Source organism: Hylobates moloch, unplaced genomic scaffold, assembly GCF_009828535.3.
Source record: "Hylobates moloch isolate HMO894 unplaced genomic scaffold, HMol_V3 SCAFFOLD_2, whole genome shotgun sequence".
Taxonomy (NCBI): Eukaryota; Metazoa; Chordata; class Mammalia; order Primates; family Hylobatidae; genus Hylobates; species Hylobates moloch.
In genome coordinates this window covers 144,922,374-144,947,462 of record NW_026652277.1, presented here as the reverse complement: position 1 = coordinate 144,947,462, position 25,089 = coordinate 144,922,374, and the positions used below count along the sequence as shown (strand labels likewise).

At 36.6% G+C, this 25,089-nt stretch overlaps 2 protein-coding genes across 8 annotated transcripts in view; one reads left to right on the top strand and one right to left on the bottom strand.

Annotated features, from left to right (window-relative positions):
• Window positions 1-3,187, top strand: part of ECHDC1 (ethylmalonyl-CoA decarboxylase 1) — a 54,687-nt gene extending 51,500 nt beyond the window's left edge. For all 3 annotated transcript variants that reach the window (XM_032158604.2, XM_032158612.2, XM_058435545.1), the window contains one exon: window positions 1,310-3,187. In XM_032158604.2, coding sequence (XP_032014495.1) covers window positions 1,310-1,718 — 409 coding nt within the window. In that variant the 3' untranslated portion in view covers window positions 1,719-3,187. The remainder of the gene's footprint in view (window positions 1-1,309) is intronic.
• Window positions 3,188-3,339: 152 nt separating this feature from the next.
• RNF146 (ring finger protein 146) lies at window positions 3,340-25,072 on the bottom strand. Of its 5 annotated transcripts, none has more exons than XM_032158570.2 (3): window positions 24,942-25,072; window positions 11,556-11,665; window positions 3,340-5,280 (listed from the first exon to the last, which is right to left on the bottom strand). In XM_032158570.2, coding segments are annotated over exons 2-3 (1,080 nt in total). In that variant the 5' UTR covers window positions 11,558-11,665; window positions 24,942-25,072; the 3' UTR covers window positions 3,340-4,202. The 5 variants fall into 5 exon arrangements, with proteins under 5 accessions (XP_032014461.1, XP_032014456.1, XP_032014470.1 ...); XM_032158565.2 differs by having other exon boundaries at window positions 24,771-25,020; XM_032158579.2 differs by having other exon boundaries at window positions 24,823-25,020.
• Between the last annotated feature and the right edge of the window lie 17 nt (window positions 25,073-25,089).

The window sequence follows — 25,089 nt, the reverse complement described above, 5'->3', positions numbered from 1 at the left end:
CTTGCACTGGCAAATGTGAGGCTGTTTGCTATGCCCACCAATTTCTTTGTTAACTCCCCTTTATTGTTATACTTTCTTATTAATCATCCTATTCATAAAAATCCCATGACTGGGGAAAATGAACCCGTTAGGGTAACTCACTGCTATCAGTCTAATCCAAGCCACTATCAATAACTTTCTTACTGGTATCCCTGCTTCCACCTTGTCTAGCTATTATGTGTAGCATGAAGATAACTGAAGCCAACCTGCCTGGGTTTAAGTCCTAACTCTGCAATAGCTGTACTGCCAGTTCCTTAAAAAACTGGTATAAAGAGCTTTGAAATGCTAAATAAGCTCTTCATGCACATGGCAACTAGAGCAGCCCTTGTAAAATGTCAGATGCTAATGCTTTGGTTGACCTCCTCTAAATAACTTTACACTTAAAAAATAAATAAAATCTGAACTCCTTACTAAAGCCCGTAAGTATGCTTCTCATTTTATCCCCCATGTTCCAGTTACACTGTACTCGTCCCCAGAGATACTAAGCAGTTCTACTTCAAGACTTTTGCACTTGCAATTCCTTCTTCCTGGAACATCTTTTCCCAGATTTTTGCATTGCTCATTTCCTCAGGTAGCTGCTCAAATATTCAGAGTCCTTCTTCATCCAAAATAGCACACCCCCAGCACACATATTGTCAATTCATTAGTCTCCTGCCTCATTTTCTTTTTCTCTTTTTGCTATAAAGCACTCATTGCCACTGACTTTATATGGTTTAGTGCCTTTCTCTCCAAACTGAAAACAAGCTCCTGAGCACAAGGATTTTATTTTGGTCATTCCTGCAGTCTCAGCACCTAAACCACCACCTGGCACTGGTAGTTCTTACTAAATACTTGCTGAATAGATGCTGTATTTAAAAAGCATTTTCCCCCCTAAGGACTTTTGAGAACCTTAACTTACTATGCTTTTTGGTTTGTTTTTCTTAGTATGCACCTAACATTTCCTACTCCCATACTTTCACTTGATCCACATCCTCTCATTAGGTCACCACTCACTTAAGAAAGATCAACTTGGGGCTTTTAGAAACAGAAGGTTCTTGTTTGCAAAGGGTAAACAAGCACAACAAAAAATGATACTGTTTTCAAAGGGAAGTTTTAAATACTATTAGTAAATTAAATTCTAGGTGAAACAGCCATATTTTTCAAACGTTGTTTTTAATATATCTACCTATAAAGATCTGTGGAGAGTTCACATCAGATCATGAATGGGTAGTACTTTATGATTAGAGCATACAGAGAGTTACAATTAAGCTTTTCTTTTTTTCTTTTACAGGTTAATGACTCCAGAGAGTAAGATCAGATTCGTCCACAAAGAGATGGGCATAATACCAAGCTGGGGTGGCACCACCCGGCTAGTTGAAATAATTGGAAGTAGACAAGCTCTGAAAGTGTTGAGTGGGGCCCTTAAACTGGATTCAAAAAATGCTCTAAACATAGGAATGGTTGAAGAGGTCTTGCAGTCTTCAGATGAAACTAAATCTCTAGAAGAGGCACAAGAATGGCTAAAGCAATTCATCCAAGGGCCACCGGAAGTAATTAGAGCTTTGAAAAAATCTGTTTGTTCAGGCAGAGAGCTATATTTGGAGGAAGCATTACAGAACGAAAGAGATCTTTTAGGAACAGTTTGGGGTGGGCCTGCAAATTTAGAGGCTATTGCTAAGAAAGGAAAATTTAATAAATAATTGGTTTTTCATGTGGATGCACTCCAAGTAAAGCTCCAGTGATTAATATGTATAAATGTTAAATGATATTAAATGTGAACATCAGAATTACTTTGAAGGCTACTATTAATATGCAGACTTATTTTTAATCATTTGAATATCTGAACTCATTTACCTTATTTCTTGCCAATTACTCACTTGGGTATTTACTGTGTAATCTGGAACATTTAGCTAAAATACACACTTTTGGCTTAAAAATTATTGCTGTCAATTCCAATAATAATTCTTAGCTTATAACCAAAGAGCAGTGTTTAAAAGGAGAGCTTCTATACAAAACCTATTCCTGGTGTTACTTTTCATAAAATTTTTGTTCTCTTACCTGCAAATAATTTACCAAAATAACTGAATGAGTGTTGCTGTTAAAGAACAGAAGTGGGGAGGTATCAGGGAAAAAGAAAACAAGAAAGGGGTATGATCAATCATTTTCTTCTGCTCCAAACAGCCGGAGTAAAATTCATGGGAAACGGCCCTTCATTTAAAAAAAGATGTACCTCACTACCCACTACAAATTTGGAACTTTATTTGATCTTTTCAATAATTAGTTTTCTATTGTAAATTATCTACTAAACCATGGTAGCCATGACATGGAAAGTCAACTGATTCTACAGTTGGACATTTGTGTGCCCTGGAATTTCCAACTAGTAATAAACAACTACTGTTGATGTAGTTTTTTTTTTTTTTTTTTTTTTTTTTTTTTACGGAGTCTGGCTCTGTCACCCAGGCTGGAGTGCGGTGGCGCGATCTCGGCTCACTGCAAGCTCCGCCTCCCGGGTTCACGCCATTCTCCTGCCTCAGCCTCTCCGAGTAGCTGGGACTACAGGCGCCCGCCACCACGCCCGGCTAATTTTTTTGTATTTTTAGTAGAGACGGGGTTTCACCGTGGTCTCGATCTCCTGACCTCGTGATCCGCCCGCCTCGGCCTCCCAAAGTGCTGGGATTACAAGCGTGAGCCACCGCGCCCGGCCCTGTTGATGTAGTTTTAAACCACTCAAAGGGACTCATGAAGCATCCTGCAACATAAATTTGCATTTTTACATCAGATTTCTTTTTTTTTCCTGAAAAACAACTAACCTTCTTTTATTAACTATCTTTCAAAAGTAAATGTAATAAAAATGCACAACATAAAATTTTTGATTATCCCAGCAGTACACTTTTTAAAAAATGTGAAAGTCAAAGAATTAAGTTGTAGTTCTGACTCATCACAAGAGGTCAAAAGTATTTGCTACTGTAACATTCAATTCACATTTGAGAATCATGGTAAAAATAACTTGCATTTGCCTTATCATCATGATCCTACTGTTGAGTTAGGAAAATATGGTTAGACAGACTCACATTACTTTTTTTCAGAGGTAAACTCTAGATTACTGTGTCAACCCAATACTATTTGGTCATAGATGTAAAAACTACCAAATAAAAGTGGATTTTGTGGTCTACAACATTTTGTGTAAAGTGAATTCACGTCTGCTAACACTGTTAAGTCTGCCATTTAATCCAGTGTTAGACTACTAATGAATACGGTAAGGAAAATATAAAATATTAATGGTATATGCTATTTGAGGAATTTAAGTCTCACAGGCTTTAGTTTTATTTCCATACATATTTATTATATACACACTGCCTATAGATTCTGTTTAAATAATCTCTAAGAAAAAAATCAAACTTTTCTGAGCAGGTGATTAAGCTAAAAACAACCAATTAAAACCACCACTTTTTAAGTGACCTTTGGTCACAAATGTCAAAATGTTTCCACACCCTTTCCACACTCAAACAAGAGACAAATTGTTTTTGATAAACTCTAGTATTTATTAAATTATAAATTTTGTAATCAAAAAAAATGCAGACCAAAAAACCCCAAACTATAAGACTAGACAGCAAAGCCTATGGGAACGCCATGAAGTGTGTTACAAACATTCTGAAACATAAGTTACTGGCTGTTTTCTTTTCCATTTCAATAACTTTACTATAAAATTGTTATTCATCTATTTTGAAATCCCAAATTCACATCTATTCATACATTAAATTATGTTTCCTGCTCATAATATCAAACATCTCACAGGTGCCAAATTTTAGTAATGGTCTTAATGCCAATCCATGCAGAAAAATAAGACACAATGCAGGAGTCAGATGAGGACCATTAATGCACAGATAATACAAACACACTGGCCAAAAGAACTACAGAAGTTTTTAAAAACTATAAAGTAAACAGACCTCAAGAAAACTGGGTTATTACTAAACAGCTCTCAACTATTAACACCCAAGTTCCTTACATTAAATAAATTTCTCAACAGAGACATGTTAGACATTTTAATTATGAGTCTATCTTTCCCATACCCCTTCCCACCCCAACTCCCAAAATGCACTACTAGGGATGAGTATAATGTTATGTGGGCAGAAATTTACAGGTAACCCTTTCAACCTTGAGCATGGAGCGGAAGACATTTTTATTTAAACTTCAGTTACTGTGCACTGTCCATCAGGCCTTCTAGATCTGACACTGACACTCACTGTTCCACCCCCTGCTACTGATCGATCAATTCCCGATCGATCTGATTGATCGGGTACTGTCTGGTTTGCATTAGAAACCAAAAGTCTCTGTTGGGTCAAGGAGTGCTGTGCAACAACTGCAGATACATCCTCATTATCACTACTGGCATCTGATTCAGTTTCTTCAATGGAGGTGTCTGGTGCTGGTACCCTGCCTGAAGATGGTGATTCGTGATCTTCTTCTCCTTCTCCCCTATGACTCCTTTCAGCTGTGTTGTCTCCACTGAGTTGTAAATGAGCAAAAGAGTCTTCCAGAGAAGTGCTTGCATCAGGGGATGGTGTTGCAGGGCTTGTTAACTGACCATCTACTGATGTTAGGGGCCTTACAGAAGACACTAGGGGCTGAACAGAAGCTCCACTCTGTACTGATACACTGTCCGCTCCATCAGCAGAGCTCTCTCTTGCTAGGTTTACGGTATTAGCATCACAGTCTAGCCTAAGTCCAGCTACTCCCTTCTTTGGTATATCTATTATATCTCGCTTAATCTTCCTGCGACGTCCATGTTCATTTCTCCTATATTGAACCATGTTTTCAAGATCAGCAACATACAGAAAGCCAGCAATTAACATTTCAGTGTTCTTTTTACCTTTGGAAAAAGCATCTTCCAGCTCTCTACTAGTGCGCTCATCGTACTGCCACCACCCATTTCTTCCTTCATAATACCATGCATATTCACCATTTCCTCTACTTGCTGCCTTGAGTTCTTCTGGTGACAACAAGGTTGGCTTGTCAAGGAAATCCTCGGGAATTTCTTGTCGACAAAGAGCACATCGCTTTCCAAGCCATGAAGCTCCTTTTACACATAGATAGCAGAAAACGTGCTTACAGGGCAGACTGACTGGATGAACACATGTTTGCAGACAAATGGCACATTCAGGAACGGTTAAAGAAGGTGCGGTATTAGAACAGGACTCGTTCGCTTTCCTGTTTGTAGGAAGCATGTTTATTGAATGATCAATTTCACCACAGCCAGCCATCCTAAGAAAAAATACACAATATTAAAGTCATGTTTTAATTCTTGCGATATCTTAATTTAACAATTATGAAAACACTAACCACCTATGATGTGCATTATATGCAAGCCACATACCAGACAACGGGGATATGAAGATGAAAGTAGAGGAAAAACTCTCCAACTGATGAAAACTTTTTGTAAGCATTTACTTGTACATACCTTGGGAATGTATAAAAATTCCATCAGTGCACTTACAGATCAGCCCTGGAGAAACACACTGAAGAACTATGTAATGAAAAGCTGCATCCAGTGAAGGGAAAAGGATACCTTGAATCATGGCAGCTATTATACAGTGAAATGAATGCTAGACAAGAAATCTAAAAATCTGAGTTTTAGAGTCCTTTATTAATTATGTGCTCTTAGGCACTCAGTTAAACCGTTAGTCTAAATTTCCTTACCTGCAAATCAGAGTTTACAAAGCTCAGGTAAAAATAGACAAAAAAAAAGGGCTTTGTAATCACTAAAGCTTCGTAAAGGTAACAATCATATAAGACCAAGGGAGAAAATAACATGAATATTGAAGATCCCTTAAAGAGGAGGAAGAAAAAAGACTTGTCAAATTGGATGTATCCAGCTTAAACACTGACATAAAATTTATAATTTCTGCCTTATTGATTCAGATAAACATTTACTAAACACCTGCCATGTTCCAGATACAATACTAAGTACTGATGGGTCTAAAGATAAATAAGACACACAACTACTCTGTTAAATAAGGAACCATACATGCAGATAATTACAATATGGCCTGATTCCTGCGTAATCAAAATGTGTTAACATACTTACTAAAATAACAGTGAGAGAGATGAGAGGATGGACATAGGTTAGAAAGTTTAGTGTTCATTCAGAGGGGCTGGGCAGTGGAGCAGATTCCAGGCAAAAGCATATGCAAGACACTGAGTCAAATAGTCATACAAGCAATGGAAGAGCAGGAGATGAAGGTGTAAAGGTAATCAAAAGCTAAGTCATGAAAGCCTTATTGTGTTATTGTGCCCTGCCAAGGAAACATCTAATTTCTTTCCCCATGGTAAAAACAAACCAACAAACAAAAAACATCTAAAAGGGGAGAAAATAAAAGAGGGAGTAAACCACTGATAAGTAAAAAAGACTGAGAAATGAAGCTGAAGATGTCAGAGATTGGAAGCTTAAAATGAATGACAATCTCTGTGCCAGCTAATTCTGCCATTCTAAATGGGTCAGTAGTTATAAAAGATATAGTCAACAAGAATGCTTACACTTATCAAAAATTGAAAAACAATAATCCTAGGCTATCATCACAGCACATTCAATCTTAAAACAATCCTTTTTTTTTTCTTTTTACTGTCTCTTCTGTGTTCTTGGTTCCTCAATAGACAAGACTCAAAAAGATGGCAATTTTCTAGTAAAGGAGGCAACACATTAAGTTTTTAAAAAGATGGCACATATCTAGTAAAGGAAGCAACACAGTCTCAATGGAAGAACTGATCACTAAAATGTTTAATTTCCAAATTATTTTCAACTTTTAATAACATTTCCAATCAATTCCTTTACCAGAAATTCTAGGTGATAGACATCAAGAAACTACCACTTTTTCCTAACCTATGGAAAGTTCTAAGTCAGGGGTGTCTAATCTTTTGGTTTCCCTGGGCCACGCTGGAAGAAAAAGAATTGTCTTGGGCCACACATAAAGTGCATTAACACTAATGATAGCTGATAAGCTAAAAAAAAAAAAAAAAAAAAAATCACATAATGTTTTCAGAAAGCTTATGAATTTGTGTTAGGCTGCATTCAAAGCCATCCTGGGCCGCATGTGGCCCACAAGTTGGATAAGCTTGTTCTAAGTAAACCCTAATAGGACGTCTTAATATGTTAAGCACTATAAAAGCTTTCAAATATTTTGAGATAAACACTTGCCTTCAAAGATCTTGTAACCTGAAACAACAAGTTACAAAAGAAGGCATATGTTTTTAAAATAGCCAATTAACATTCCCTGCCTATTTCCTCCCCTAAAAGAATTGGCTGTGCACACATTTTGTTAGGTTTTCAGAAACTTTCATCCCTTTCAATTTAGGTCAAAAAAGTTAGTTTCCATAAAATTCCTGAAAATCTTTTTGTTCCAAGTTCCATATTTATTTAAAGCTCAAATTAAGAAAAAGAAAACAAGAAAATGATCCATTTACAAGTAATAATTTAAGAAAGATTCTACTCATGATTCTATTCATGAGACTAAATAGAAAAATGGGCTGATGACCATCATTACTTTGGAAAAACAATAGCATAAACCATCTAAGTACCTTATGAACAAAGGACAGGCTCATAAATTTAAAAAATAAAAATAGAGTCTGGTAAAATGTAAACAAGATATCCAACATGTCACGTGGACCAATGCCATGCTTTTAAATACATAATTCCAAACCTATTGTATTTGCTTTAAGTAAAATTGGCCCAAGTAGTCAGTTTTCCATCATATATAGCTTGTTTATCTACAGAAAAAAAAAGTTTTCAACCTAAAAACATTATCCTCCACCCTACTTAATATGATCAATATTTTGCATGATTCTTACTCTTGCATTTATGAATAAACCGAAACACGTAATTTTCAAAACTAAGAAAGCAATTACAATCATCCCAGGAGGAGGCATGAATTATAACAACAACATAATTGGAAAGGCAAAACAATTCTGTTTGTGCACGTATTTTGGTTCCATCATCAGAATGAAGTAAAGTTGGACAAAGTTAATGTGAAAACAGTGGACACCAGACAGCTAAATGGTCATTATTTCATCTGCAGCACTCTTAACTATCAATTTGCCATAGCAATTTATAAATTCTGATTCTGTTTAGCCCATCAAGTATACTGTTAGTCTATCACCAACTAACAAATGGGCAGAAAAACTTAGTAATATTTCTTATTTAATTCTGAATGAGGCACATGCAATAAGTAAGATACAGATAAAATGTGTAATAAGATAAACACAAAGTAATCCCAAACTGCTAGTTTACCTATAAGACATACTTCAAAGGCTTTTTAAAAAACCATTTTAATCTACCCTACACAGTCTCTGTTTTGCACAGTTTCAATGATCTTAAAATAGGTGGGAGACCAAACGTATGCAGATGACCATACCAATATGTAAATAAGAAAGCTCTTCCCCTCTCTTTGTGTAGAGCAAGTATTAATGCTAATCAAAAGAGGTATTCCCTATCTCATAAATGTCTCAGAAAATTCTAATTTTGAATCATTTTGAAAAAGGGAATTTATTTCCAGTTTACTAAACTAAGAATTTAATACACAGAAATTTGGAGTGACGTCAGTCCAATTCTATTAATAAGTATAATACATCACTTATTTTCAAAGACGTTTTTACTGAATTCTTCATGTGATATTCCAACTTTTAAGTATAAATCCCCTTCTTCCAATAGATAAACCATGTGAAATATTTCTGCCAGACTAATAAGAGTCTATTAATACTAAGTCTTCTTCTCAAGAAGACAAAATATAGAAGGGTATGGGTAGAGTTAGTGGAAATCTCCAAGAACTCAGATTTCCTTGAAACTTCTTGGATAACTAGTCAAATGAAAGGCAAAATTATTATAAGCAAAAAAGATCTTTAGTATATGTAGTATTCAAGAAATTGTTGGCCAGCAATAAAAACTCCAAATATTAAAAATCAGATTTTTAAAGTCTGAATTCAGAATCCAATTACAGACACACAAAAAGGGAACAATCCTACACATAATTTCAAGGGGCTTAAGGATTTCTATGAAGCTGGTCCACATATGAACCACTAATGAGACAAGAGGAGTTCACTGAAAGGTTTTACGTCAGGAAATAACAGCCAGTTTAGTAGCTTCCAGACCATTTGAACAGCAGGTTGGAGGAAAGTTTGGTAATGCAGGAGGAGGTATGGTGAAAGGGAAACTAGAATATCCAGGTAGTAATGCAAGTATAAGATAATTAGAGGGAGGGTGCTGATGTAAGTTTCCAACAACAGAATATAAGAATGCTAAGGAAAAAGAAATGAAAGCATTTGGTTACTGATGGATGGTGACACATTCACCAAAATTCAGAATCTGAGGAGAGTTCTGTCTCAGACATAATGATTTTATTAAGGTCTCCAGGTGGAGATAGGTAGATGACAGCTGAATTTACTAGTTTGATACTCCAAGAATAAATCTGAGCTGAAAAAAGTCTGGTGACTCACCAACACATACATGGTCCTTGGAGCCATGAAAATGAGTAAATGGCCAAATTAAACCTGTAGAGAGAGCAGTCAAAAGGGCCAACCACAGAATCTTGAATTACTCCAATATCTGTGAGGTAAAATAGCCAGGAAGGGGTGTAAGGAATGGTCAGAGAAGGACAGGAAATAAAGATAGACCACCACCACAAAAGCCAACAAGGGAGACATTCGCAAAAAAGAATAAGCAAGTTACTCTAAGTGACAAAAATTTCACCATACAATTCACTTTTGTGTGGTGCAAAAGTTGTGAACCCCACACACTTAATAGCTATTTTGATTTCCTAAACACCATCAATCCCAGTAAACTTTTACTTGGCCAAGACATCTTTCTTTCCCTATTCCCCAGAGACTGTCATAAAACTTCTCCCTCCTAGTTTATCAATATACTAACACCTGTATCACTGAGAAATTAGGTAACTCAAAAATAAATCCTGAAAATATCTTTACCTTTACTCTGTCTTACCATTATTCCTCCTGGCTCAATATGGGGTATTGCTACTTGTTTACCAAGCTAACCCCTCAGCATCTAGTTACTACTGTCCCCTAACTCCTCCAAGACTGATCAATATACTCTGTCCCTAAGTATCAAAATCAATTAAGACTGATTGTATGTTAAATAAATGTAAAATCTGGTAATACAGTAAGTACTAAATAAGTGTTCATTCCCTGCACTTATTTTGAAGTCTCTTTCTCCTACCCTGCCTTCCCACATATTACTGTTCCCTGACTCCTCTAAAATGTGCTGATGATTAGGCAGCTGTTTCCCTCCTCATTCCCTTGGCTTGAAGAATATTTCCTGATTTTCTCTGACTGTTAAAATTCTACTCATTCTTTAAAGGCAAGGTGAAGCTTACTCTGTTCACTCTGAACCCTTCAGATGAAATTAATCTCTTCCTCTGTTCAGTTTCAATAGCATTTTATTGTTACCTTAATATGGCATCTATTCCACTGTTTGTTAATTACATGCATGTCTCATTTACTGGATCATAGTAAGTTCCTTGATGACCAGCACCTAGACTATCTGACCTATTAAGATTTTAAAAAATGTATACAGATAGATAAATGGACAGGATTAAATAAAATATATATTTTTAAAGACAAATGCTTATTAGTATCATTTTTCAATTATCAAATTTTCAATACTGGATAAAAATAATATGGTCATACTTTTAATAATAAATTAATTATTGTTAATACGTATCATTACATGTAACCAGTATCATACTGGAAGAGTAGAAAGTAAGAGTTTTATGTCAAACTGGGAAAATGTGAAATAGCATCTACCAAGGTCACTCTTGGTCTAATAAGAAAAACACTGTAATTAAAAGTCAATAAAATATTCACTGCATTTTTCATGAATGACATCCAGTTGCATAGGGCTTATATTACTTTAGAAAACAGAAATATATTCATAGTGAAAAATGTTTCATCAATACAGTGAAGTTAAACATGGACAAATCCAAGGTAGTGTGCAACACTTTAAAGCATATCATGCAAAGATAAATGATGAAAGCACAACTAGTAAAACTGGGGATCAGAGTGATGTGATCTGAATAAAAAGCAATGATGTATTACATTAAAAAAATCAATTATGTAGAAATTCCTTTAATTTAGTGAAACAAGTTTTTAGTAACTAGAGTTTTTATAACCTAGTAGTCTGTCTTATTTATAAAAGCTAGTACTACTTGCCTAGCTTAGTTATTTAAGAAAATTATTATGTAAAAAGAAGGTAGAACCCAGAGGACCTGGAGATCTCTGCAGTATTTTAGCATTCTTTGAGCAAACTCCTGTGTCTTCAGTTTTTCTTATAGAGATTTTTCTCTCTGAGGAGACTTGGAAATCTACATTAACGATAATTTAATGTAAATAAATTGTTAATAAAGCACCTATAAGTCAAAAGAAAATGCTCGTTTAAAATAATTAAAACTAAATATGACAGATACTCAATTTACTATGCTTTAAACCAATCCATTTAATTTACTGCAGCACTGAAAAAACCATGATGCTACACTTACATTTCTATTACAGATCCCACAGATGCCTGCCATAAAAATAAAGCATTTTCTTCACCAGCAGTCAGCCAGCTTACAGTATTTTCTCTTCCACTGCTGGTTCATTCTTTGTGCTGCAAAAGAAAAAAGAGTAATTAAGATCAAGAGAATCAGTTAATTATTTATAATCCTTTCACAAAATTCAGTGGCAAACTTTATCTTAAAAGTGGGAAAAATTAAAGACAAGATGCATGCTTTTACCACTGCTATTCAACATGACTGTAAGTTCTAGCAGAGCAAATTAGGGAAAAGAGATAAAGGCATACAGATGGGTAAGGAGGAAGCAAAACTGTATCTATTCTCTCTAGATGGAAGATCTCATAGAATCCCCAAGAAAGCTAATAAACAAATTCAGCAAAGCTGCAGGTTACAAGTTTGACACACAAAAAAATCAGTGTGTTTTGATACACCAGCAGACAACAATCCAAAAAAGAAATCAAGAAAACAGTTCATTCATAATAGTAACTAAGGGAATAAAATAGCCAGGAATCAACTTAACCCAGGAAGTGAAAGACTTGTACACAGAAAACTATAAAGCATCACTGAAAGAAATTAAAGAAGAGCTAAGTAAATAGACAAGTGATGTATGGATTGGAAGACTTAACTTAAAATGACAATAATACCCAAAGTGATCTACAGATTCAACGTAATTCCTATCACAATTCCAGCGACCTTTTTTGCAGAAATGGAAAAGCAATCCTCAAATTCATATGGAATTGCAAAGGACCCTAAGTAACCCAAACAATCTTGAAAAATCCAATGTCAAAACTTACTACAAAGCTAAGGTAACAAGACAGTTTGGTGCTGGCATAGGATAGATAAATACACCAATGATATAGAATTGAGAGTCCAGAAATAAACTCATACATCAATAGCCAACTGATTTTCCAAAAGGGTGTCAAGTCTACTCAATGGAGGAAAAGAGGAGCCTCTAACTAATGTTGCTGGGACAATTGGATTTCCACATGTAAAATAATTAAGCTAGACCTCTACCTTACACTATATATAAAAGTTAACTCAGAATGAATCAATAACCTAAATATGAGAAAAAAACCATAAAACTCTTAAAACACAGGAGCAAATCTTCATGGCCTTAGATTTGCAATGGATTCCTAGATATGACATCAAAAGCATGAGAAACATAGGAAATAAATTGGGCTTTATATAAGTTTAAAATTTTTGTGCATCAAAAGACACTGTTAAGAAAATAAAAAGACAAACTGCAGAACGGGAGAATATCTTGGCAAATCACGTATCTGATAAAGGTTTAATATCCAGAATATGTAAAGAAGTACAGCTCAACAAAGACAAACCAATTAAAAAGTGAGCAAAAAATTAAGCAAAGAACTTAAAGAAGATATACAAATGGCCAGTAAACACACAAAAAGATCCTTAACATCATTAGTAATTAGGGAAATGTAAATCAAAACCACAATGATACATCTATAAGGATGCTACAACTTTTTAAAAGGGAAAATAATAAGTGTTGGTGGGGATGTAGAAAAATAGGACCTTTGAAAACTGCTGGTAGGAAGGTAAAAGGGTGTAGCTGCTGTGAATAATAATTTGTTCCTTCCTCAAAAAGCTAAACGTAATTACCAATATAACCCAGCAATGCCATTCCCAGGGATATAGCCATAGAATTGAGAGGTTCTCAGATACTTGTACGCCAATATTCACTGCGGAAATATTAGGCAAAAGGTGGACACAATTCAAGTATCTACCAACAGATGAATGGATAAACAAAATGTGGTCTATAAATACAACAGTACATTATTCAGTAATAAAAAGAAGTATGTGCTACAATATAGATGAACCTTGAAAACATACTAATAAGCCAGATACAGAAAAGTATCGTATGATTCCACTTACATGAACTATCAAGAATAGGCAAATTCATAGAAGCAGAAGATATCAGAGGTTACCAGAGACTGAGGGAAGGAAAGTGGGGAGTTACTGCCTAATGGGTACAGAGTTTCTGTTTGTAATGCTAAAAAAAAAGTTGTGGAAAATCTATAATGGTGATGGTTGCATAACACTGTAAATGAAATTAACTACATGGAATTGTACTCTTAAAAACCTGTGCCATCTCAGTCATTCATCTTCCTTCTTCTCATTTAGTATTTCCATCTCCACTTCACCATGTCCACTACAGGACGCACATATTACACAGAACAATCAAGAACACATGATAACTAAAGAAATGATAGATCTCACAGTAAACACAAGATAGAAGAGACTTGAATCTTTTAGTTCCATGTGGCTCTCATACTATGGGCATCTACCTCCCTGCGGTATCTTAAGATTCTAGTGTTTAAAGAAACATATTCTTAATGCCATTATGTGGCCTCTCTAAATACAAGCTGACTTATCCTACCAAATGTTTAACAGAACAATTTGTTTTAAAATCAGAGAACTTTCAAAAGTAACTGACTGTGATGATTAATACTGAGTGTCAACTTGATTGGATTGAAGGATACAAAGTATTGATCCTGGGTGTGTCTGTGAGGGTGTTGCCAAGAGATTAACATTTGAGTCAGTGGGCTGGGAAAGGCAGACTCACCCTTAATGTGGTGGGCACAATCTAATCAGCTGCTAGCAAATAAAAAGCGGGCAGAAAAATGTGAAAAAGAGAGATGGGCCTAGCCTCCCAGCCTACATCTTTCTCCTGTACTGGATGCTTCCTGCCCTCGAACATCGGACTCCAAGTTCTTCAGTTTTGGGACTCGGACTGGCTCTCCTTGCTCCTTGCAGACAGCCTGTTGTGGGACTTTGTGATCGTGTAAGTTAATACTTAATAAACTCATATATATATTCTATTAGTCTGTCCCTCTAGAGAACACTGCCTAATATACTGACTAAACAAGGTTTCTAAGTAACCTTTTTGTTTTACTCTGACTTTAGATGAAATGGACTCCACTATTTTCTTTCCTCTCAACTCTTTCACCACCTTCAAGGAGCCTACAACTTCAATGGCATCAAAGAAGGCTATGTTCATTTCCTTGCTGTAGCCTACTCCAAACAGAGACTGCACATTTTCATACACTCCCTATATATAGGACAGGAGGAGACAATTTACTGCTCCAACATCATTACTTTTTCTTTCAAGTCTCTATCACAGTGACTTTAACATACCCCATAATCCCCTAAAACTGCTCTCTCACCACCTGTAAGGGATTAACGTCATCTTTTTACTGATCATCCTCTTCATCCTAACTCCTGGCATGACTATAAGCCTATTTAAATAGCCTTGAAAATGAACCATCCAACACCTATTGCACAGGTTCTTAAACTTGTCCCAACTTCTGTTCATCAGAATCACTGAAATTGCTTGTTAGAAATACATATTCTCAGCCCCTTGCCTTAGAAATTCTAGGCCAGTAGATATAGGTTTAAACCTAGGAATCTCACCCCAGGTGGTACTCATGCCTTAGTCCTTCAAATACAATCTGAGAAACACTGTCCTCAATTTTCAGTTCCTTAAATCCTAAATTCGAAGAAATTAATCTCCTCTCCGGCAACCAAATATTATAATCACATTTGAAACTAGTTGTCACCTAAACTGCTGCCTCTCTGAAATCTTAATCCGACTCTCAGATCACAAGCTCTGGTTCTTCCAGCCTACTCATTCCCACACCTGCTCTTCAATTTCATGGGGACCTACAATCTCTTGACCCTCTCCTTTCCTTTATCCACTTCCTGATCTCATTTCCTTTCCTGCCCATTCTGGAACCCAATCTTTTTTACTTCTTTCTTAACAGAACCCTTGGCCCCCTCATATCTTTATCTCATATACACACATTTTACAAACCCCCATTTCTGATAATTCTTACAATATGACATCCCAGGTTTCATGCCTTAACTACTTTGTGTTCATGGAGAAAAAGAGAAAGTCCTTTCTCTCACCACACAGCCTCCTGCTTCCCCACCCCAACCAACCACAACATAAATTCTGTCAACTTTTATTACTAATCCCTTTGGAATCTATCCCGTACTCTCTACCCATTGCTAGTGCCCTAGTTTAAACCTACATAACTCTCACCTGGACTATTGTTCAGTCTGATTATCTTGTTTCTTGAGGTCAGTATCACCCTCAAATTCATTTACTAAGCCTTTAAGTGAGATTCTCTCTCTCTCTCACACACACACACACATACACACACACACACACTCACTCACTCTAGTCTGTTTCCCAGGCTAGAATGCTGTGGCATGATCATAGCTCACTACAACCTCAAACTGCTTGGCTCAAGTGATCCTCCCATCTTAGCCTCCCAAGTAGCTAGGACTGATTGATATATTTAAAAGGCAAAACGGACCAGGTTTCTTCCATATGTGAAGCACAATATTGGCTCCTCAGCCTACACAATAAAGACAAAGCTCCTTAGGACAACATTAAAAGGTTTTAAAGATCTAAACTGTAAATAACTGGTCTCTAGTCTTTTTTCTTCAACCACCACCCATAGATTAATAATCTAGTTGTATAAAACTACTCATAGTCCTGCAAACCTCCCATTGTAGCTCTGTATTTCCTCCTGCCTGGTACAATCTATTCCCTTTTACAGCTTATGAATGCCTATTTGTTCTTTAATATCCTACACAGAAATGGTTCTCTCTACCATTTTCTCTACCTCCAGAAAGTTAACTGTTCTCTATATTTTGTATGTTTTTCTATTACTGAATTTATCACATGCACTAATTTCATTCATTTGTGAACTCTTGACTCTTCTGTGAAATCAAGAATCCCCTGAAGATAGGAACCTTTTTATATCTTTAAGTAGCTAGTAAACTGTCAATCAATTTTTGTTGAACTGATATTTTTTGGATGAATGAAAAATCAACTCCTAAAAGTAACTATTGTGAGCAACAGAATATCAAAGGATTAGATTTATTCAAATAACACAACACTTGAGTTCTAATTGTGAACAAGGCACCCAGCTGGAAATCTGTAAGCTACATAAAAATATCTAAGTTCTAATCCTTTCTTTACATAACTTTAAAGGAGTTCCTACATTTACAAATATAAAATTCAACCTATCTTTATCTTTTGGCAAGCAAATCATTTACCCAGCTATTGTTCATTGGCAATGAATTCTCCAAAATGGAGATAAAAATCTAAGCATAAACCAAGATGTGTTTCTGAACAGCCAAAACAGCTTCACAAAGCTCTTTCCCCAATAAAGCTTATGATTCTTCACTAAGATGACCACATAGGTCAGCTCAGCATCTGTCCAGTTTGCCCTTGGTCTCCCAACAAAAGTGTTCCAGTTCAGAAAAATCATACAGACATTCTACCCTTTACCCATCCCAAAGGTTTTTGGACCATCACTCAAAAGTCAATTTGCTCTTACTTTACCCACAATTCTTTTGTTTTAAGAGAGAGGGTTTGTTAACCAGACGGGAGTCCAGTGGTATGACTGCAGGTAACTTAAAACTCAAACTCCTGGCATCATGTGATGCTCCTACCACAGCCTCCCAAAGTGTTGGGATTGCAGGTGAGGGTTACCATGCCTAGCCTTTACCCACAATTCTAACTTGAAGTTTTTTGGTCCACAATGTCCTGCTGAGTGTTGCTGCTGGTCACTAGCACTGCCTATCCTTCGTGATCTTACAAGTCTTTTAAGATGTACCAATCCATCCTTCTCAGAACCTAACTGACTGAATGTTAAAACCTCTAGTGTGAAGATTCAATTAAAACATTTCTTCTAAAAATTTTGTTTAATCACTATTTGTACTTTAATAATTGAGATGTGTAGAAGGTACCATTTTATTCCTATGAAATACACAAAAAATGTCCTTGTTTCTAATTTTCCTTATCTCCTGAATGCATTTACACATTATCTCTAACCAATCTAATTTATTCCTCTCTATTCACTTACTTTACTTAGGTCTTATCCATAAGTATTTTATCTCCGAAAAAAAAGTTGATTCTTAAAGGAATCTAAGTTAACTGAAACAAAGCAGCTTCAAAGTAAGTACAAAAAAGTCCTCTAAAGAACTCATATTTGAACACCCAAATAAGCTGTGATCTTTTCTATAAAACTATTTCACATGGCTGAAATAAAGCTATAGCCACAAATATTAAAGTAAAAGCTTTGCTACATATCCACTAGAACAAAGGTACTAAAAAATAATTCTGATTAATTCAAGGAGATGCATTATCTCATTCTGCTTTCCTTATTTGAAGACTAATGATTAAATTCAAGTAACTTATCAATAGCAAAATTATTTGAAAAAGCCCCTTATAAAGAAAACACACACACACACAAACCCAGGAGCAGAGAACTATTTACTTAACAGTACTGAAATAACAGCAAAGTATCTATGAATAATGACTTTCCATCAATATAAACTTTCTCCTTCAACAGAAAGAACATCCTTGCCCTCATTACACTCCTCTAGTCCAGTTATGTTTAGCAGTAAACAAAAGAATGTATCAGTGACCATAACTCACATTCCAGTATCTTTCTTTACATTAATGCCATTTTCAAAAGAACACAGCCAAAGACATATTTATTTAGCCTATTTCTTCAATTTTTTTTTTTTTTTTAATTCTGGCCTGAAGTCATTTCTAGGATTCCCTTAGAAATGGCTTTCTCTAATTTTCAAAATATTGATGATTTCTTTCTTCAAAGATCTTTGACGATAACCTCATATAGCTGACCTTTCAACAACACCGGTTGGAAATGAACAAGTTGACTTATATACATACAGTTTTTTCAATAAATATGTTGGAAATTTTTTTGGAGATTGGTGACAATTTGAAAAAACTTTCAGATGAATCATGTAGTCTTGAAACATCAAAAAAAGAAAAGAAAAGATTAGGTATATTATGAATGCATAAAACATATACAGTCTGTTTTATTATTTAGTATTATAAAATATAGAGAAATTATAAAACTTAGCAAACACAGACACATATGGTGCCACTTGAGGTGGTACAAGAAATTTAAATAAATGTAAAGATGCAGTATGAATCATAGCTGTATAAAATTAATTGTAGTACATACTGTAATAATTTCCAGTTGCTATTATGAATTTCCACTTAAAATGCTGTGGACACTAATCATCTCTGCATATATTGGAGTAAAACGTAATCTCTTGTTCTTGTGTATTTTACATCATGTTTAGTATAATACCATAAACCTTGAATAACATCATGGGACCCCTGTGAAGTGCCACTAGTAATGCTAGAAGTGCTCCCAAGAAGCCAAGAAAAGTCATGCCATTACAAGAAGTTAAATTACTTGGTACGCACCCTGGATGGGTCTGCAGCTGCAGTTACCCATCATTTCAGATAGACACCTTGTAAACAGGTAACATAAACACAGTATCGCTAAAAGCAGTACTGTAAATGTATTTTTTCTTCCTTAGGAATTTATTTTCCTTTATCTAGCTTATTGTAAGAATATAGTATATAATGCATATAACAAACATAACGTGTTAACTGACTTTACAGTAGGCTCTTAGTAGTTAAATTTTGGGGAAGTCAAAACTTATACTCAGATTTTTGATTGTGCAAGGGGCTGGCACCCTTAACCCCATGTTGCTCAAGGGTCAATTGTACTGCCCTCTTACTGTCTTTGAGCATTCTTTTATTTCACCTCTAATTATGCATTATCTTTCAAAAATACATTTGTGTAGAACAACATAACCAGGTTCTTCTTGGCTGAGATTCAGCAATACTACGCAACCAACAAAAGTGACTCCAGATAAAAGCAGACAACTTAACAGATGTACACAGGAATCCTACAGTAGCCCTAAAAGTCCACAGTTCATATAATTTTAGTAAATCTTGCATGCTTTGGTGACTTTTTCAATTTCTATATCCTCATGAATAATTTTTTCAAAGTGCAGACTAACTGGATAAATGCTGGGGAAGGAAAATGAATTAAAACTAATATAATGCTCTAGATCCTAGCTATACAAACAAACTGGGATTCCCAACTAGTACTATCAGCACTACCTGGGAGCTCTTCACAAATGAAAATCCTAAGTGCCACCCTAGACCTACAGAACCAGATCTCCAAGTGATTCGCATATTAGTGAAACACTACCAAATCCATGTCACTGAATCCTCAAAACCACCCTGTGAAATATGACTATACCTATTTCACAAATGAGGAAGCCTCTAAGCTCAGGAAGTTAAATGATTTACCCAAAGTCAAAGCCATCAATACTGGGAGATGCTATTCCAACTCAAATATACCTTTAAAAAAGTCTTTCTACAATGTATTGTCTCTCACAGAAAAAGTCACGTATTATCTAATAGACATATTATGCAAGCCACATATGCAATTTCAAATTTTCTATTAGCCACATTAATAATAAAAAGAGGCAGGGCATGGTGCCTCACATCTGTAATCCCAGTACTTTGTGGGTAGTGACACAGGAGGATGGCTTTAGCCTAGGAGTTATAGACCAGCCTGGGCAAGATGGTGAGACCCCCATTTGTACAAAAATAGTAATAGAAAGAAACAGGTAAAATTAATTTCAATAATAGATTTTATTTAATCCAATGTTTCTACATTACCGCTTCAATATGTTTCTATATAAATTGTTAATGTAATATTTTATGTTCTTGGGTAAGTGTATGCATACTCTTTGAAATCCAGTGTGTATTTTACACTTACAGCACAACTTAATTCAGACTGGATACATGTCAAGTGCTCAACTCCATATAGCTAGTGGCTACTTTACTGGGCAATGCTGGTCTAGAATGTCTTGCATATTAATCTTGTTAAATACAAAACTGACAAGTCACTACAGGAATCATTTAATACAGACAGTGAATTCAACGTTAATTTACCTAGACTTTTGCTGAAAACAGATAAAAAAGAAAACTGTATATTCTGTTATAATCAAAGTTAATGGGTTTAGGTAGCCCCAATTCTGCCAAACTGACCCATCACCTATTAACTCTGAGAATTTATACAGTTGACCCTTGAACAATGTGAGGAGTTAAGAGTGTCTACCCCCTGCACAGTCAAAATTCCATGTAAACTTTTGAGTTTCCAAAAACTTAACTACTAATAGCCTACTATTGGCCGGAAGCTTTACTGATAACAAACAGTGGATTAATATATATTTTGTATGTTGTATTATATATTGTTTTCTTGCAGTAAACTAAAAAAAAGAAAACGTTATTTAAAAAATCATGAGGCCAGGTGCAGTGGCTCACGCCTGTAATCTCAGCACTTTGGGAAGCTGAGGCAGGCAGATCATGAGGTCAAGAGACCAATACCATCCTGGCCAGCATGGTGAAACCCCGTCTCTACTAAAAATACAAAAATTAGCTGGGTGTGGTGGCGCGCACCTGTAGTCCCAGCTAATTGGGAGGCTGAGGCAGGAGAATCTCTTGAATCTGGGAGGTGGAGGTTGCAGTGAGCCAAGATCGCACCACTGCACTCCAGCCTAATGATAGAGCAAAACTCCGTCTCAAAAAAAAAAAAAAAAAACACAAAAAACATAAGGAAGAAAAATATGTTTACATTCACTAAGTAGAAATGGATCATCATAAAGGTCTTCATCCTTTTCAGAAGAAGGAGAAAGAAGCATTGGTTTTGCTCTCTCAGGGGTGGCAGGGGCAGAAAAAAAAAGTATTGTATAAGTGGAACTACACAGTTCAAACCTTCGTTCAATGGTCAACTATAATTTCAACTGGGCACAAAATAGGGCATACATGTAATACTTATAACAGTCATGTGAAGAAGCCCTCAGAAAACTCCCACATTATTTGAAACCAAAGATTTTTTTAAAGTTGGAGAAGGGATGCTTTTATTTTAACCAATAGGGGGATGTAAAACAGAACAGTATAATTTTAACTACAGGCCAGAATTAATTTGCCAAACATAACTCAAATATACATAATTCCTACTGGAACGAATGACCTGTAAATTTTACACCAAACTTAATATCATGATGTATTAAGAAGGTAACATAAAAAAAAGAAAAAGTCTAAAACCAAATTAGATACTTTGCCCCTAACAATTCTGGAGAAAAAAAAAAAGTGACAGGTAAAACTTAAAAATATACAAAGGGGTTTAGGGATTATCAATGAATTTAAATCTTGACCCATTCAAATAAGTGATAAATAAATACAACTAAAAATGAAGTAATATTGTACCATTTATAATTTGTAACAGCTCAAAATACTCATACTCCCACTTTTCAAGTCCAGTCACAAGATCAAAGTCAAGAGTTTTTTTCAGGTAATAGATTCAAGCAAGCAATTATCTTTAATCAAAGAAAAAGATGAGCATATAACATCAATATAAATACATATAAAAACAGACAAATATCAATTATAAATATTTGAAGACTTACTGTATTTTTCCAATTAACAGCTAATGTTTAATAAGATTTGTGCCATTTATTCAAAATACACAAAACAGTAAATGTTCTACATGAAATCACTCAGTGACAGAAAGAAAAAATGCTTGAAATGTTCCAACTTTTGGTACACAACTCAAAAAAAATTATATATACATAAAAGGAGTAGATAAATCAGGTGTGAGTTAGCAGACACATCTTAGTATTTTTTTATAAACCAGTCACAAATTGAGAGATGTAACTAAATGCCCTAATGCTCCATTTTTAGCCCTCATCATCTCGTGCTAAAAATTAGCTGAGAAAAAGCATAGGTCATACTTGGAAACTTCAGACAAAACTCATTTGAACTAAATGGGGTCTGATACTTTAAAGAATCACTTCTCTTTAAGACGTTACTATGTGGCAGTCTACTTACTGCCTTCACAATCTTTATGCTAGTGCATTAAACCCTTTAATTTTTCTCAAAACAACAAAAAAGTGAGCTTTGCATTTTATTTCAAAACATGAGATGTAAAAGTGAACGAATATTGTCTTTTAATCATATCACACACAGATGTTTCTTAGCCAGCAACCATTTCATAAATAAGAAAGCTCTTTGGCAAATTATCTGTGTGACCTTGGTCAAGTAATAACCCCCAGTCTTTTGTTATCTCATCCTACTCTATAATTCTGTAATTCTAAGTACTAAATGCTTTAATTAGCAGTCAGTTAACAACATTTTGGATTTGAATTAACCCAAAAGGTCATACGCCATGAAAACTAAAGATAGTCGGTAAGTAAGCACAGGTGGTTGTAGCCAAGTGTTAAATTGGTTTCTATACCCACAAAGATGTTGTTTCACAAATTCAGATTCCTCAGGCACAAGGCAACCAAGAGAATGGAAAAGGCTCAGTACCTTCTATTACTAACACGGGAGAAAAATACGCATTCGAATTCCCAACTGTCAGTGCTGTTAGATGTTTCCTGGTAGTATATGGCTAACATATAAAATAATATTCTTTAAATACATCGATATTGTGAAAACAAAAGATTTAATATCCTTTTCTTCTGACTCAAAATATAGTTTTGGATCCTTCAAAAAAAAAAAAAAAGTCTGTTCCTTTCCTCTGACAATTTAAGTTGGTGAAGACTGAAACAAAACACTTTGTAAGTTGACATCTCCTTTTAAAAAAAGTTATTTCATTTTTCTTCTCTTGTCTAAAAGACCAGCTATTTGGAGAAAGTTTTCCTGATAATTATAATTCTACCAAGTTCTGAACAACCAGCGAAGAAAAAAATATTTAATGTATTTCCATTCTGCCCACATGATACACTGGCCCATTTGAGACATAAATTCTACATGAAAGATTGGGCTGAACAACATCCTCCACTTTAAGATATACAAGGCACCAAAACAAACACATCCAAAATCTATTTTTAGAGTGGTGTTCACTCTTCCGGTTTTCTCTTTAAAACGAGATTTACTTGACCTATTTTCATGTGTTTTTAGAGCACCCAGACACTCTATACAAACAATATTTGCTAGTCATAAAACAGCAAAGCCAAAATCACAAATCCTGTTATTTGTGTGGGACATTTTCTCCATGTGTCCTTACGTGCCATGTCTTTTAAAAGTCTAAATATAGATTCACTGACTAAAATGTCCTAAGTCTTCCAAATTCTATAATTATATACTGGATTGAATGCCAGTATTATACGTGCACATCCCATTTGAAAAGTACACACACGGGGTGGGGGTGATGTGCCCACTACCTGAAATGTCAATCATACAAAGAACAAAGCGTTCCCTATCATCTTTGGGCTTTCTTCTCTCCTCAGTTCTACACTGTTTCGATATTACAAAAATATTAAACAAAATGTTCAAAACTTGAGAAATAAGTGCTCACTAAAATGGCACTTAGAGAAAAGAAATTAAAACGTATACCAAAATGATTAACGAGAAAAGATTCCAGTTGCCAGGATGTGTGTGTAAACTTACAGTCCTGCAGGTTTTACCTGTGGAGAGGACGGTTCCGTCTCCACACTCTTAAAACAATTTTACATTCTTTAGAAGCCTTCGCAAAATAAATAGCGACAACAATGGAAAACCCACACTCCTTCAGACGGGATGGAGGGTAGGAAGAGAACTCCCCACCCAACAATCAGAACAAAGCAACAGCCTCAGCTTCTAAGATGCAGAGGGTTTGGAGGCTCAAGGAATATTCTGAGATCTCTTAATTGTTCCGATGCTTCAACAGCCGTCAAAAACAACTAAGAATATGCAGCGCTGGGCTTCACTAGGACAAGGTGCAGGGATTGCTCTCTTCGTATTAGGCAAGACCGAGACACTGAACAGGAGGAAAAAGAGGAGGAAGAGAGAGAGAAAAGAAAGCAGCAGCCAGAGACACTCCGGGAAAAGCCAAAAATGCAGACTCTACGCCCTGGCTTCGATCTGACCCAAGGCCCAAACTGTCTGACCCCACACGGGAAACAGGGAGCAGGCTACCGCCGAAAAACCATCGCCGCCCCTACACCTCGAGGCCAGAAGGTCCCCGAGGAAACGCCTGAAACCACGGCCCAGAGGGGAAGAGAGGGACCCGCCTGCCACCCGAGGCAGCGAAGCGGACTCAGGCGGAAGAGGCTGCGCAGTAATGGCCGCTGCTCCGCCCCTCGCACCCGGACCGAGACCAGCTCCGGCCGTCACCCAGGGCAGGGGCTGCGGCGCCCTCGGGCAGCGCAGGGGCTATCACGGTCGTCTTGCCTGCCCCAGCAGCCAAGGCGGGGGTGGCGGAAAGGGCTGAGCTGTCCCATCCCGCCACTGCGCGGACAGCCGGGGCCGCGCCAGCCCAAGGGCGTCCATCTACGTACCGGCCCCTGACCCCGCCGCCGCCCACTCTCAGGCCCCGAGCGTAAGGCCGACCCGGAGTACGTTGCGGCTGGAGGTGACACCGCGAGCTATGCCTCCTCTCCCCGAGTGAGGATCCTAGAGTGGCCGGCGTTCACCCTGCTCCCCCGAGAGGGCCTCGCTCCAACTCCCACCTCTCCGGCCACAGCTGCGGCCACCTCGCAGTCTTTTCTCTCTGGCCTCGGAGCCCGCAGCGGCCGGGAACGCGCGCGGCCGTCACGTGACCACCCGGCGCGTCGCGGAGGAGGGGCCGCGCGGGGCGGAAGCCGCGCCGCGCCGCGC